We start from the raw sequence: 17520 nt of genomic DNA on the forward strand, positions 1-17520 counted from the left end.
GACTGTAGCATAGTGTTGGGAATTGGTTAAAACCTCGTACCTGATGATTGGTTCATTACAACCAATCAGTTATCAAAAATCATTTGTCAGCATCATTTATCAAATCTTCCTGGTTATGTTTGTTAAGGCCTGACCAGTTTTATTTCTTGTTTTACGGATATTTGTCCTCTGAAAACCTAAAGGCAGGCGGAAAAATAAATACCTATAAAATTTTCAATCAAAGTAATATTTCTTCTAAATACTCAAAGTATTTTACTTTTGGCAATTTCTGAAGTGAATATGGGTCAATACTAACCCAAAAAGTTTTTTCTTGTGAATTTACATTTTTAACCAATGAAAACATTTGGATTTTACTTTTTGAGCGGGGAAAATTAATTTTTTTATTTTCTTTTTCTTGAAAAAATACGTCAGGCGGATCTGTAAAACAAGAACTAAAATTGGTCTAGCATAATGCACAAAAAGAAAAGAAGACGTGTACAGCAGGTTTCTACTGTACTAATATGAGATGGATCTCGATGTTTGTCATGTGACAGAAAATCATTTCAAATTAATGGTAGGGTTTGATTACTGATCTTCATGCAAGCATGATCGTCATATTTTTGCAAAGGTTTTAATGAATACCATTTTGTGAAAAGAAATATGGTAGATGACTCTGGAGAACAGGTCTGCTCATAAAAAGGACTATGCTTTAAATGCTGGAGTGAGAGAGTGAGTTTAGTTTTACGCCACACTCAGCAATATTCCAGCTATATGGCGGCAGTCTGTAAATAATCTGGACTAGACAATCCAGTGATCAACAACAGGAGCAACAACAACTACCCCAGGACCTTCACGGGTCTTAAATGCTGGACCTGACCTTTACACTTTAACAGGGTCTGAACTAACATTGTTCGACTTTGTGGCTTACCACACTGCTATCTGCAAAATATCTCATCTTACAACGCTTACGATAACTGCAACTGTTTTAATTGTTCAAGCAGGTATTGCAGAACAAGAAAACTCATACTAGATGCAAGGGTATATCAGTGGACTTCCTGATCAGTTTCTACATTTCCATTTCTAACACTTCTTCAGCAATACCACTACATGACAGATCATGTGACAAGAAAGACAACTGCTGCAGGTCTTAAACCCAAATTCGCACCAATATTCAGTGGTTTCAGATGTGCCATATGCATGCAATGCCGCACAGCGAATGATACCATCTTAGACTTTTGGGCGTTATTGACAACCTGTTGTATGAAATTATCCAGTAAATACTTGAAACTGTGTATAGAAGAAGTGTCATCTTGTGATCCAGTCAATCACTATCTCAGACCTGCCTACCAGACTTGCCTTCAAAGTGTATTCTTGGTGGCTTAAAAGTGTACACAGTGTTCCCAGAAATTATTGAGAAAATCTTTGTTTTTTTTCTAATGATGCTAAGATTGGAAAAAGGGCTTTCACTATGCACTAAGCATACTAAATAAGGGAGACAACTCTTGAAGGCTTAGAAGGCAGCTCATTACGTCAAGAGTTATCTCCCTTGTCTGAGCAGACGGCTTCCTGTGTTGACATGGCAGAATTTACAGCAAGAGAGAAAAGAAAGCTCATTCTAGATGATTTTGAAAGGGGTGAGGCTGATGCTAAAGTGTTAGCTTGTAGACATGGTATTCCTCTGTCTACAGTATACAGAACTTTGAAGAATATTCAATCAGGAACCGGGATAGAGCACAAAGCAGGGGCAGGTCGGCCTAGGAAATTCAGTGTTGTGGATCGCCGAAGACTTGGGCAGATTGTGAGTAGGGGCAAATTGAAAAGTGTTGAGAACATCAGAAATGAAATGATTAGCAGAGGAAGTCCTCAGGTATGCAATGAAACAGTTAGGCAGGAATTACAGAGACTTAATTGGGTGAAAAAACGTGGAATTCCCTCGCCGTTGATGCAAGATGCACAAAAGGAAAAACGTTTAAACTGGTGTCGGGCTCATGAAAATCAAGATTGGGATAATGTTTTCTTTTCGGATGAAAGTTCTGTTTGGCTTTTCCCTAATTGTGTGAAAATTTGGACCAAAGATACTGTCAAACCTATCTACCAGCGACCAAAACATAGCCCGAAGTTTCACATGTGGGGTGGCATATCGTTTTAGCCATCAGACAGAAGAATTCCTCATCGCATGTAGGAGTTGGATCTCATCTTTCATCACACGGCAGGGGATAACATCATCGCCACAGAAGACATTGTGATAACTGCAAGCTCCTCTTACAGTTTTAGGGGAAGGTGGGGTGGGCCTAGTGGTTAAGGTGTTTGCTTGTTATGTTCATGACCTGTGTTCAATTTCTCTTACTGCAAGCTCCTCTTACAGTTTTAAGGGGCAGCGAGATAGCCTAGTGGTTTTGGTATTTGACGGTCATGACAATTCCCTGCATAGGTCCAAGGTGTGAAAAACATTCCTTGCTAAAAGCGACATCAAACTAAATTCACTCACTCACTTTCAAGAGTTTTCGAGTTGCTTAATTCCACAGTCAGCATTACACAGGTAAAACACATGACAAAATCTAGACCCAGATATTAGTCTAACATCCCCTGCTGAGGGATATAATGACATGTCAAAGTGACGAAGTCTATTAATCAATTCATATTGCCTGACTGCCCACAGGCAGATAAGTAGCATATATTTAATCAACCAACCTGTTGTGGGCCTGATAAGTCCTCTCTCAGCCCTGTCACCTTGCTGTACAGCACCTGCAATATATACATCAAACTGACCGAATCGTAAACACGTACAGTACATGCTGTACGAAGTCATTCCACAGGTTCAGTGGAACATAAAACTGGATACTGAGAAAGGGACCTGACAAACAGACAAGAAACACTGGAGTTGTTAAAAAAAGAAAAAGAAGCAAAGTTCTAGTGCCTGAGAGCATCCATCCTGTCCTGTACTGAGGTACACTGATAAATGAGGTACTCAGGTTACAGGGGTAAACTGATTAAATGAGGTACTCAGGTTACTGAGGTACACTTATTAATGATGTACTTGGGGGGTACTGAGGTACAATGATTAAATTAAGTACTTGGGGTACTGACGTATACTGATTAAATGAGGTACTTGGGGCACTGAGGTACTGGGGCTAGTGAGTGGGTACAGGACACATGGTATATGGGTACCTGGGTTACCTGGGTACAAGATACATAGGTTATACAGGGTACAGTGGACCACATGCAGAAGATACACATGGGGTACCTGGATACAAGATGCATGGGGTACCTGGGTTTTGGATACATGGGGTATTTGGGTACAAGATATATGGGGTGTACTGTGGTACAATGCAGACAATCTGGTAAACCATCCTCTCACCTGAGAAACATCACCAGTCTGAGCTCTGCGAAAGTCTCGCTCAAAGTCAATCACCTGATCCAGAGTTCGAGGAATGTAGGCATTTTTGAAAACCTGTGAAAGACAACATTAGACTGAAATACAAGAACAGTGACACCTTAACACATACCAGCAATATTCATGCTTTATTACACTTGTAAACAAGTAAACATGCATTGGCCCCATCAATCCAACAACTGGATCACTGGAATATTACCATCCGGCTACCCAATATCATTACCTACGAGGGTGAAAATATCTGGGTTCACATTTTTCATATGACATCCTAAGGCATAATATCACTTTGCCATGCTGACGCAACATCATGAACAATGCTACGGCGTTACATTTCCCTTCTTGTATTCTTCATATGGCGACGGCGGGTAGCCTGTTTCTGTTTGGAAGATGATTTGTGGATATTATTTTCAATTTGACGACTTAATAATAAACAAAATGGTATATTCTTGCCCTTGCCACGCTCTGTTTACAACACTCATGCTTAAATATTGGTACAGCCCTCACTCTTGCCCACGAAATACCAACATTCAGACAGTCGTGTCATGAACGTAGCATGACATGGGCATTCATATAATATTTTCCATTTCTCTGATACTTTCAAAGGCAGATTAATCCCACCTCCTCATCTATTTTCTCCTGTTCAGTGACATCTTCCATGGTCCTGCTGGCTGTGATAGCCATGGCCTTGTCCAAGTAGTCGTCGATGTTGTCGTCAGTAATGCTCATGTCAGTCACAAAGTCAAACAATTCCTTTACCGTCATGGCCGACACACCCTTTTTCCGAAAATATTCTGAAACAAAAAATGATTTCTGATCAAACATACAAAAATAAAAGACAACTGTGATATTTTAAGGGATCATTCATCTACTTCCAAAACTGGGCTGTTTCCAGATGTAATGATACAAGACAGTTGCAATAATTGCACGTGTGAAAGTGTTTGGTGTTCATAGCAGCAAAGCACTAAAAAGCAGTAGCCATGTTCCATTAAGAGTTTCTGCTTTGTCTGCTACACTGAGTGAACCATTGAGATCTAAAATTGCAAACAATGAAATTAAAAAAAACAGTGGTTGACATCATGAATCCTCTATATAGCTGGTCCTTATGGTATGCTGGTTGCCTCACTAGATTCAGAACCATCATCATCATCTTCATCATCATTCACCTGTGATGTTGGTGCAGTCTTTCCTGAGGAACTCAAGTGAGTGAGGATGGTCATGTTCAACAGCCTGAGACACATCAATAACACACAGCTTCCCCTCGTGGAATCTGAAACACAGATTACCATCTTAATGTTGGCCTGTATTCTTATTATTTCCCTGATACATTAGGCATCAACTAGAGTAGGCAAACCTCAAAAAGATTGGTTCAAGTGAAGTGGGTGAAACTCCCTGAGGCTGGGCTATGACATCTGGTTTTCAGCAACCCATGCTTGGTTGAAACAGAAGACAAACAGGATCAGGTGGCCAGGCTTGCTGACGTGGTAGACACAAGTCAGAGTATCCCAATTACGAACATCCATGTTCATGCCGTTGATCACTGGATTGTCTGGCCCTGACTTTATTAGTCTGGAATATTGTCGATAGTGGTGTTAAACAATAAAGAAACAATATGATACTTACAGCAGGTTAAACTCGCTGAGATCCGCATGTACCAGGTGACAGTCATGGTACAGCTTCCTCATCATGTGGATGCAGTCCAGGTACAGCTCTCTTGCCTTCGACTCAGACAACTCCACATCCTTCAGCAGAGGGGCTGGCCTGGTAGGCAGATGAACTATAGTTTAATACACATATTGACTTTCTCATAGTAGCATTAGAATCACTGCACACTCTGTTGTAGTAAATGCAAGTGACTGCAATGTAGGTGCTGTATGTTGTTTAACACTACACCTCTATGAAGGCAGCTGGTAAAGATGTCTGACAAGTTGATCCTGTTAGTTTCCTGTTACAGCCTAGAATACTAGAAGTCAGTTCCAGGCATTACTACTGGAAGGTGGACTGTCATGTGGATGGGTGGGTTAAGCAGCTGACATTGTGTGCTGGTGATTAGGTGCCTGTCTGAGGGTGTGGGTTCGAATCCCAGATGGGACTCAACCCAAGAAAAGTACCAGAATCTGACATTCTGTCTAGTGACTATACTGCCTCTTATACTGTCTGGTGATTATACTGCCTGACATTCTGTCTGGTGCTTATACTGCCTGACATTCTGTCTGGTGCTTATACTGCCTGACATTCTGCCTGGTGAATGCCGACCCTGAAACACCACTCCAGTTATTAATCTGGCATGCTCCACGGCCCCAAGTCCACACAGGACCGGAGTGTTTGTGAGAAGAGACACCGATGCATCTCTTCAGCATGCATACCTGTCTTATTGTGTTACATCAGTAGATTACAAATTAGGTGCCTTTGGCAGGAAAATTAAGACCACCACTATCAAAATTGGGATCACATCTTGTACATCTACAGTTTGAACTTTCAAACCAAGAGCTGTGGTAAAATACTTAACATAAGACTCAGCACAAATTATCTGAGATCATACAAGAACATTTTAACTACATTCACTAATTTTAACAGAATATTCTTTTGTATCTTTAGAATATTTCTGATGTCATTATACTGCACCTGTTACTATCTTCAAGTGACGTCTATAACATCATAATATTGACAGAAAACTGGTTATATACAACTGCTAAATTTGAAATCCAATTTATGATTATATGACATCTGATGCAGACATGAAGGCAAGCGCTGACCTCTTGCAACTGCTTCCAACAGTATATATAACGGACATGAGAGCAAACTTGTTCTTGCTGCAAAGAATCATCATTTTCATCTGACTCAGTAGCACAGATTTGCTGCCAGAATGAAGCACGTAGCAGTATTCACAAACAGGCAGCTTACCATCCATCAGTCCCGATGAACTCCATGACTAGAACATGACTTCGGAGCAGGAGAGGCTCTGGGCAGTTGATGCCAGCTTGGTGGATTCTGGGAAACAATATATGCAGTGATGGTCAAGATTCCAGCTGTGTGCTTTAAATAGTTTTATGACTTGTTACTCATTCTTAACTTGAAAAGATCATCATTTGAAAGAACAATCAGGGGAGAAAATCTGACAAGTAAAGACAATTTCTTTCATCAACAGCTTGTGTGTGGAGCTTTACATTATCAGTATCACAGTATCACTGGTGCAAGTCAAAACTCCCCATTGTGACGGTCAGCCAACAACCATGCATGAAGTTGTACAGCCACTGACCATTGTTTCCAAATAAGCGATGACTGTTATGATGCTAGATACTGCCATATTGTTCAGGGATTTAAATCAATGGACCGTACTGATCCTTAGATCAACTGGGATTAAGGCTATAGTTCGGATTAGAAAGTATGCAGATAAGGAGAATCAGGAATGTTTATCACATACTGCCTATTGCATATAACACCCGTAAATACAAAATATGCACAAATATGAATCAATTGACAAGTATGGTGACATTTTCAACTTTACATATACTGCACTTCAAAGATTTTAAATAGTTATGTGTACAATGGCACCCTAAACTGTAAATCTTATTCCACTTACAGCCAAGTAAAGTGCTGGCAAAAAGAGAATATATGACTCTTCCCTCAGCTGAACTGTTTTGCTTGCAAATATCACGTAATTAACTAAACAAGCTCACAAGCAACTAGTACAGCAGAATGTTTGGTGAGCTAAACCTGTAGCACATCAAGGGAGATAACCCATGAAGAATACAGGCCATTTCTCACCTGATCAAATTCCTCATTTCTTTCTCAGCCCAAGTTCTCACCATCTTCCTGGGATTGGACTTGCAATACCCATGCCTGAATCTGCAATAAAATGGATAATATATGGACAAAAAGCTAATGCCGGACATTCTGCAGACTGTCCACAGTAGAAAAAGACTTTCACATTCTTTAATCCTTATCACAGATGAGGCTTTTTGGAGCCAAACAGTTAAGGCATTCAGTGCCATCTTAGACTATTGGGTGTTATTGACTACTTGCATTGGGAAATTATCAAGTAAAAACTTCAACATGTCCAAAGAAGTACAATCATCTTGTATCACCTTGTGATTAAGAGAGTCTCTATATGAAAACATTTCTGGACACAGTTTCAGCCATCAGACAGAAGAATTCCTCATCACATGTAGGAGTTGGATCTCATCTTTCATCACACGGCAAAGTCACAGACATCACATCACCACTAAAGACACTGTGATACACAGTGGTGCACCGATCGATCAAACAATTGGTTTATTGATCATATGACAATAAAACTTCGATGATCGATTGACAAAATTTCAACAAAAAAAAAAAAAAATCAGACTGTCAACAAAATGTCTGACTTCCCTGATTTTTGCTGTGAGAGAACATTTTGCCAGTGTGAAAGGCTCAATTTATGTCAAATTCCCGAACAAGGTTGGAAATGCATAGCTTTATTGATACTTGTCACATCTACTCTTAGACATGGCCATTCTTTTCGGATTCCTGCATCAAATTCAACACGTATATACCGAGTTCAACATTTCTCACTTTTAATTTTCGTGCACACAAATAACTGATGTACGCATTATTTCAAAGTAAAAATAATGACCTAATTCATGTTAGTTAGCAAATACTCCATGATTTTCAATATCCTTTAGTAAAAGTGTTTTTGAGCCATTAAAGAAGAATGAGTTATGATCTCCTGTCATAGGTTATATATCTCCGTTACAAGCAAATTGTTTAGAAGTTTCAAATGGGTGGTGGTTAGTCTAGTGGTTAAGGCATTCATTTGTCACATGAAGATCCAGGTTCGAGTCCCCACATGGGCACAATGTGTGAAGCCCATTTCTGCCAACAAGTACAGACAAGTTAGTGGCTCTTCCATTACATCAAAGGGTCTCAGTGTAAGCCATTCAGTCCCAGACCAGTACAATATTTGGGTATGATGTGGCGGGGTATTGAACCTGCAACCTTCTGATCTCCAGGCTTTCAAAGTAAGTAGACAATACTCCTCACCGAAATTCTCCACTGACATATTTGTCTCTGTCTTTAAACACAAGTATGGACGTCTTGTAAACCTGACAAAAAAACAGGAAAACAGGATAGCTTGCAATTGAGCAACATGTCACTAAGTCAAAAAAGTATACCTCACACAATATAAAAAATGTTCCTTCAAGAAAAATACCTCTAAATATATGCAACTGCTTCATGACTTGATCTCATTGAGACTGAGAGCCTACCTTCACTGCACGGTCTGGTCCATCCCTCGCCTCAGCATGGTAGACATTTGCCTCCTTCCCTGTGCTGATGCAGCCGTTGATCTCAACGATGACGCCCCGACTCAGCAGCTTGAATAAGATCATTCTGGTACGTGGGTCCATCACCTGTTCAGCTGTGGCTCGGTCAGCCTTGTCCTTTCCCCGATATCTGTACATAATTGGCATATACATATTAAGCTGTGTCAGACTCACCTGAATTACTCTGTCTTGTCTATGGTGAGATCTTGATGTAGATTAATAATGTTTAAGGTGACTGAGTTTGGTTATGCTAAACTTTGAATAGTATTTCAGTCATTTCACTGCATGTCAGTTCAAGGGAGGCTGATTGATTGCTTTTTATAATTCACGTAGTAATATTCTAGCTATATGACAGCAGTCTGTAAACAATTGAGTCTGAACCAGACAATCCAGTGATCATCAGCATGAGCACTGATATGTGCAAATTTGATATCATGAAGTATCGACCATCTAATCCCATTAGTCGGTTCTTGCGATTATACTGAAGACCAATTCTAACCTGGATCATCACGCATGAACGAACGAACGAACGAACGAACGAACGAACGAACGAACGAACGAACGAACGAACGAACGAACGAACGAACGAACGAACGAACTTGAATCAATGTAGCTTTTTGGCAGTATTTATGTGTATTACAGCCTGTCAGGTATACGAAGCGAAGCAGATCTTAGATCTCCAACATTCTGGGGAACACATAACTACAGAAATATGCTCCCATGGTAAGTGAATCTAAGGTACTACCAACAGCAAACATCCAGAATTTGACAAAAAACACTTGACGTTCACTCAAAGACCAATAACCCTGTAACCAGTTATTTTGTTTTTGTTTGTTGTTTACTGTCACTCTCAACAATATTTAAGCAGAAACTAAGTCTGAACAAGACAATTCAGTGACTGACATCATGTGCCTTGACCTTCCATTGCAAGCTGAAACAACAGCGCCTGTACGTCTTGCAAGATTCTGCTTCTGGTACCAAGATCATTCACTGCACCCTGTGCATTCAGCAACTTGTGATGCAAGACAGGACCCACCTTACTTCCATTACCAGACTTCTGGTGACTATCATTACTGGTTGCAAACTGCAATACAGCCAAATATGACTGAACCAAGTGTACAACCACACTTGGCTAATTTATGGATGGTTAGAGAGGCAATTTGCCAATCCTGCAATATTCAAGGACTATTGGTTCGTTACTGTCAATCGACAACCACTCAAAGAGGGCTGAAATTTGTTTGTTTCCGGATGCACTAAGGTCTCAACAAGTGCCATTACTTACTTAGAGGTCCTATGACATGGTCAGTTGTGACCTCTTACGGGTAAGTGAAGTAACAAGGCTATTGATTCTCTTAATGACGGATCAAGGACCATGAAATCACCTGTCTGCATCCAGTTTCTTCCCGGTCTCTGTGAGTGAAGACACAGCCGAGCTGGACAGTTTTGGGCCATAGTATTTCTCTGTGAATTACATAACCAGTTCAAATACAGCAGCAAGAAAAATATAAATACAAAACAATAATGGCAAAAAAGCACACCATGCAAGTTTCATGCCGTTTATAGCAATATTTCAGCAATATCACAGCAGGGCAGCCCCATAAATGCATTTTATACATTGTACCCATGTGAGGGATCCAACGAGGGTCTTCAGTGTGTCAGGCTAACACTTAAACCACTAGGCTACCCCTCTGCTCCATGAGGAACTTTCAGCCTTCACAGCAGCACTGGACCTGTCATTACACAGGTGCATACTAAAATTTCAGCTCCCTTGGAAGTATATAACTCCCATGACAGCAACCTACTGGGTCCTCATTTACTTGGTTGGTTGCTTGTTTTATTTTTTAAAGCCTCACTCAGCAATATTCCAAGTGTATGGCAGCAGTCTGTAAATAATCAAGTCTGGTCCTAACAATCCACTCATTAACAGGATGAGCATCATTCTACGCAAGTGGGATATGATGAGGCCTTCTCAAAGACCATGAAATTAATATGAGCTTAAATCAGCTTTTGGTTTCTTTGTTATTTACCAAGGCAATTAGCAATATTCCACCAATATGTTAACAATCAAGTCAGGTCAAGATAATCCAGTGGTCGATATTGTGAGCAACAAATCACACCAGTAGGGAATGAAGACACTATCATTAGTATCAACCAAATTGAAAACTTCACCATCTCATCTATTACCAGTTTTCTTCATATATATAATGCCCAAAGGGTTATCAACTTCTCAACAGTACTGACCGACATTGATCTTGCTGACATATTTGCGTAGAGACTTCTCCGAAGGCTGGAAGTGCACCTTGTTCTTGCTGGGGGCTTGCTGGTTGGGCTGCTGCGCATTGGGCTGTAGATCCAACAGTGAATAAAATAGTGGATAAACAGTAGTTACAGCAGTAGATATACAACAGTGAATACAACACATATCGTTGTGAAAGAAACGTTTAATGCTGGTCTAGACAGCATTGTCACGGCATTGTACAAAATTTTCTGTCAAACTGATATCTCCAAGGAGATACATGATCTCGCACAAGCAATATCTCCTGTGGAACATAGTTCTGGGTGATAAATGATAATATAACAACAAATAATTCTCAAGTAAATTCTTATAACGGAATTTCAGAAAATGGAAAACAAAACATGACCAGCAAATAAGTGTTACCACTCTATGAATATGATTTGAATCATGATTTGTACTTGGGTGTTTACTTAACATGAATCCTTGGGATAATCACAGTTGTTGCTAAGACGCATATTAAGCTTGCAAAAATTAGAACTTGGGAGATGGTTTTAAGGTTCATCTGGGCAGCAATATTCTAAGGCATTTCAAACACTGCAAGAATTATTACTAGGATGCCAGCACAACAGAAAGTTTCCATGTAATCAAAGTAGCGGGGGAAAAAGTACTCCAGAAAAAGTCTTATTGTAATAAAAAAAAAATTTATTTATCAACTCTTAGAAGAAACATTGATAACTCAGGGTTATAAATTAGATTCAAAGAGCTTTTATCTTTTATAATGAGAGTTCTAAACACATGAAGTACTCGCATTCAGGGGGTGATTTAAAGGACATAGAAATACTGAGATAGGTCTTTGCAGTACTTACATTCCATGATCGTAATGGAAAGATATTCACATTGATCCTTAAAACAATGGTCCCAAAACATTTGAAGTAAAATTTAATCTTCCACACTTTTAGCTGTAGTATTATTGTCATTTTAATTCGTGGCTAAACTTGCATACAATCGCCAATAGCTGAAGGGATGGTGTAAATCCAACAAGGGATCATGCAGGTAGCTAAGGTACTGTAAGTCCCCATGGCCCCTAGTATGGTGATCTACCTTCAGTTGTTGGTGATAAATAGCCAATTTTTACATGGTATTGTCTAACATAGTTTCCTGCTTCTAAAAATACATTCTAGCTAGTTTTAACTCCTTTTGTGATACTCTAGTTATTTTACAGTCTGTCAATGACTGGTTCTTTAATCACTTGTATTTTCTGTGTGCATCTACAACATTTCTCGTCACTATATGGCTGCAATATTGCCGATGTGACGTTAAATTTTACCTCAATCACTTTGAACAATGTTTTCAAAAAAGCCTAAGTTATAAGTGTCAAAGCGTCTTACATTTACATGAAGCATGATTTTATGATCATAATGTACAGATTATATATTCAAATGTTTCTTTGATCTTTCAAACAATGTTTTCAAAGGCAAGAGTTGTAAGAGTCAAAATTTTCAAAATAGGACTTTATAAACGGAGGACTTTTTTCCTAGGCAAATTTCCGACTTTTTGCCCTGGTAGTAGTGGTACTAATTTTCCCCAAGATTTGTTTCCCCGAACACTAATGCTACCTACCCTTGAAGAGTGTGAAGCATTGTACTTCTTGGTGAAGTCTCTGTTCTCCCCTTCAAAGTCATAGCCAAAGTCATCGTCATCACTCTCCTCACTGTCTCCATAGTCTTCTCCATTCATCCCATCTGATACAACACGTAAACCTTCAGTCACTACTTTTTCTTAATTATTTGTCAAACATTCACATACATTGCTGTTGATAGATGATGGTTAAATCAAGCTAACTTAGTAATAACAGGGGTTCAAAAATCCTATCACCCGACAGCCAAAATAATTTCTGCTTACGGTTTCAAAGTGCAAATACACTTGGATTTCATTTCATGTCCGCTCAAAATATAGCTATTAAGTTTCACAATGATAATAAAGTAGAGTCATTTTTCTTTGCTATTTATCCCTTCTCAATAAATAGTCCCCTAAACATTAACACCAAATACCATGTTGGTTCATTCTGTCATAATTACAACATCACGATTATGTCATAAATATCAGGACATGTGGAAAATTGATCACAACATGTTACTTTCTGAATGTCACTTGCCCAATGGCAAGTGGCTTTACACACCTAAATTGTCGCTGAATTTATGCTGCTCAATGGTTATGTTTGTTTCCTAATCAATGACTTACCATTCCGTGTGAACATGTTTGGAACTAAAAACTATTATAAATGATTCTGGATTAATACAGGACTAACAGCAAACAAACACTACAGCTACCTTGCTGGGATAGATATCAAATGACTAATTTGTTTTGTGCAAACCCGATGCAATAACAATATTCTGTCGTGCAAATATTTCAGCATCCTCGATATCTCCAGGGTATACGTTCCGATAAGTCTCCACTATACCCTGGACGCATCTACGGCTCTGCCAGATAAATTTATTACCTCCCTTTGCTGGCTCCGGCTTCTCACAGTAGCCAATCAGCTAGGCCGCCGTTATAACTGAGCTTGCCAGTGTCAACAAAGGTAGCGGTCGCAACTGCGAAGGTTTGCCCACAGTGCGTCCCAGATTTTAGGGAAATCATACAAACAACTTGACAGGTCCGAAACTTTAAAACAACATATACAAGAACTCCTTTTACCTCTTCCAGAGAACCTCTGCATGGTTTCTGTTGCCAAGTATAATCGGTTAGATAATTCAAAAAACTAAAGTGAGTTGTGATTGGTTCGCTCAACTTCCCAGCGAAGACACCTGACTGGATGAAAAGACAGTCAAGGGAGGTAATAAATTTATCTGGCAGAGCCGTAGATACGTCCAGGGTATAGTGGAGACTTATCGGAACGTATACCCTGGAGATATCGAGGATGATATTTCAGCTGATTACAAAAGTAATCATTTCTTCTTTGACAAGCAACACAATACCTATAGACATGCTACTATACATGGATAATTAGGGAGAGTTCCATCAGTAACCACTATATATGGTTTAACAATTCTATGCCTAAGAATATAGGCCCATGTTTTTATAAAAACAAACTAAACCTAACCCTAGACCCTAGAGGCTGAATAATAATAACTTTATAATTACCTTAATAGATTTTAAAATGCTACGAACTTGACAAATGTGCAATGATATTTCATTTCCTTCTGGGTTTTCAGCATTTAGTTTATTATACCCTCTAACATCCTTCATAAACGTGATAAAGGCAAAATGAATACTTAAATAATTAATCATGATAATGTTTGTGGATCAGGTATTCAAACCAGTGAAGGACACTTGTCCTATTTAATTCAAGGTCGTGTCCGAGTTCCTTGATTTTGACAAAGTACTCCTCAGTATTGTCAGGCTTACCTTGATGCTCTGTCACATCAACCTGGACATTCTCTGGTTCATGTCTGTAAAAGTAAGAAAAAGTACAACCCTTAATATTAACACATGTTAAACAGTGATTTATCTGGCATCCTGTAACTGGAGGTGTCTGGTAGTAGTGCTCATACTCTGTGCATATTCTCTATTTTTAGGGGTCCTTTACTACAAAATTTGGGTCCTAGGCACTTAAATAATATTGTTAATACTATGTTATAATAATGCTGCAATTCAATTACTGTGTACCATGATCATCACAGAAAATAAACTGAAAATGACATCAGCTAGTAGATGACTCAATGAAAACTTGTTACTTGATCAACATTTAAAGAAAGTATTTGGACTTTTTCTGTGCCAAGTGAACACGCTCATCTATTTCATTGCTTCCGTTGTTAATTATGAAGTGCATATGACACAGGAATTTGTGTCATGTAAATCCCTGGGTAAATGACCTTTTCTACGCTTATATATTTTTGTGGCACTTTTGTTTGTTCGGTAATACTATCACGTGTTGCCCCTGCATAAACCCATAGCCATAAGGTCATATATATACATGTATTGCAAACATACTGTGAAAGTGTAACATGGTTAAGGAAGTTAAATTAGTATCGCCCATCCCTATAGGTGAGTGAAGAGTATGTTCTGTTTTCTCCTGGTGGTTGTTCCATCCATGTTGACAGGCCCCAAAATAATCTGGATTTCACCAGAAATTACACTAAATGACATGACCTAAGATTAATGTTAGGGCAGGCAAGCAGGCTTGCAGCACCTTTAGAATTCAGCACCACAATTTCTTGTGAGGACATTCCCAGCCGTAGGTCACATGTATGTCAGTGAGACAGGCAACCAGTTTGTGAGAACCTGTCGGACGCGAACCCGCGACCTTCGGATTGTTAGCCCGACAGCTAATCGACTGAGCTACGTCCACATTGTTGCACAATGTGCAAATTTAGCTAGTCATTCCTGTGATTTCAAGGAAATAAACGGAAAGAATCAAATTGGTTGCGGACAATTACAAAGGTTACAGGTAGACTTGATGCCTCATGCTTTCAATCTAGTGGCTGTTGCCGAATGGTCCTGATATCATTTGGCACGATCGTCCTATTCCATAATCTACAAGATACCATGCTGTGTTGAAGGAGCTGATATGGTTCGAACTGAAAACGGTTGTTGACGTCAGGTGTCAGACGTTGATTTCACTGTACAAGCATGAATGGCGTGCTGTGTTAAAAATGATTGTGTGCTTTTGTGACAGAAAAGTGTTGTAGGGAACACAGTAAGGATAATGTTGATCGCGCTGAGGAATGAGTGAGACATGGGCATGTTTGGTGAGTTAGAGTTTGAATCATTATTGAAAATATGTAGATCTAGAGGTGAAAGTTGCTGGAGGCCGATTTCCATCTGCCTAAAATTTCGACATTAAACCATTTCATTGTTTTTTTAACTCTGGACATTTTTGGTCTCCCGTTTTTCTTTGTGCACTAAGTATTAAAAATGGAAAAGGAAAACAACTGGCACTCATGCATTTACCTACTACACTGGATTAGGTCCCTTACCCTAACCCTAAACCATAACCATAACCCGAAACCTAACTCTAAACCTAAACCATAACCCAAAACCTAACCCGAAACCTAACCCTTGGAATAATTCTAATAAACAGAATATTCTCACCGAACCGGCACGAAAAAGGCTGAGTGTAATGAATTCTTACCGCTTCGAGAAATAAATATTTCCTTCTAATGGTGCTAATTACTGAATGACAAAGATATATATGTATATTAGTTTACAGTTATAATTTATTTGATCCAAATAGTTACGTTTGAAACCGAAATATAGAATATATTTAGATTATTTTACATTGAACAAAACTGCGAATAATAAAACATGGCACAATGTGACCAATGTAAGTCATTCTTACTAAATTTAAAAATACAAAATATATAAATACACAAAACATAATACCTCCTCTTAATACCAAGAAATAAGAGCATATTAGTCAAAAAAGAAAAGATATTTAAAACAGGCGCTTGCAAAAAATTGCGCAATCGCCAGGAACTACTACTGGACTCTCAACATCGTTGGGTTTCTGTAATGCCATGGCTGGTAGAGATGAAACATTAGTGAGCGGAGTTTATAAGCACTCGCTGAGCTTGAAGACCTTGTTGCTATGACAGCATCATAGGGCCTTGTTTCAAGAACATGCTTTTGAACAAAATCACCTGCAATTACCTAAAATAGTATTATGACGTTTCCTTTAAAGGGGCACTGATGCGGAGCAATTTCCGTGGACTGGTGTAAACGTTTGTTATTGTTTTTCTCCCGTGAGTACCCGGATGATATCCCAGAATTCATGACTGGTTCGTGACCTCTGCTGCGCATTCCGTAAAAGCAACTGATAGTTTAATTATAGACAGATCAACTTAGGTGAAGTCATTTTTACTTCATTACAAATGTATTATGAAAACAAATGAAACACTTTGAAGGTTAATCATCTGCCAGTGGTAGAAATGGTAAAAAACTATTAGGACAGAACAATAACGAAGCCAATGTACGTCTCTATATTTTGTCTCATAACCCTGATTAGTTTATTGTCATATTTGTATGATTCTGAAAATTAATGAAAGAACACACGATCTGCTTATACTCATAGTAAATTTCTAACATAACAGCAACATTTATACATTGTAAATTTGGATCCTATTTCACACACATATGCGATCTAGTGTGTGTTTTCTGTAATACAGATTCTGCTGAATGCTACAACAAATAAATTAAAACAAAATGCAAATAATGAAAGTAAAACAGACTAATTTTATAGCAACAATGTCAGGCTACTACCTTGTTCATGAATGCATCCATCAATATCCACGTAAAAGAAATTGTATTCCATTCATCTGCAGCTGGTAAATAATCATGCTCTGTGTCGCGTCTTACAACTGTCTAGTTTGCGAAAAAGTAACACATCGTTTCACGTCTTTCGTTAGTGAAAACCAGATAAACCTCTCATTGGTCTCCCAAGATAGCACACCTGGCAACTAAATGTATGATGTCCACTATTCTAAGTAATTTAGTTAACCAATAATGAACAATCAATCAATCAGCGCAAGGGTGGTTAATTCTTTGAAGGAAGGATGTTGTTTTTGCACTCACTCTTTCGACAGGGTGTAGTCATCTACACACACTGCCTT

The 17520-nt window shown here is 38.9% G+C and overlaps 1 protein-coding gene across 2 annotated transcripts in view; it reads right to left on the reverse strand.

The window, feature by feature from the left end:
* The window catches only part of LOC137290201 (serine/threonine-protein kinase RIO1-like), a 97428-nt gene that overhangs the window by 78205 nt on the left and 1703 nt on the right, over positions 1–17520 (reverse strand). For both annotated transcript variants that reach the window (XM_067820925.1, XM_067820924.1), the window contains exons 2-14: positions 14318–14361; positions 12530–12651; positions 10915–11017; positions 10056–10134; positions 8617–8803; positions 8393–8454; positions 7139–7219; positions 6275–6361; positions 4994–5131; positions 4537–4640; positions 3992–4164; positions 3338–3430; positions 2671–2724 (exon numbers count right to left, since the gene is read on the reverse strand). In XM_067820925.1, coding sequence (XP_067677026.1) covers positions 2671–2724; positions 3338–3430; positions 3992–4164; positions 4537–4640; positions 4994–5131; positions 6275–6361; positions 7139–7219; positions 8393–8454; positions 8617–8803; positions 10056–10134; positions 10915–11017; positions 12530–12651; positions 14318–14361 — 1327 coding nt within the window. The remainder of the gene's footprint in view (positions 1–2670; positions 2725–3337; positions 3431–3991; positions 4165–4536; positions 4641–4993; positions 5132–6274; positions 6362–7138; positions 7220–8392; positions 8455–8616; positions 8804–10055; positions 10135–10914; positions 11018–12529; positions 12652–14317; positions 14362–17520) is intronic.

The sequence above is a fragment of the Haliotis asinina genome, chromosome 7 (genome assembly GCF_037392515.1).
Source record: "Haliotis asinina isolate JCU_RB_2024 chromosome 7, JCU_Hal_asi_v2, whole genome shotgun sequence".
NCBI classification, from domain to species: Eukaryota; Metazoa; Mollusca; class Gastropoda; order Lepetellida; family Haliotidae; genus Haliotis; species Haliotis asinina.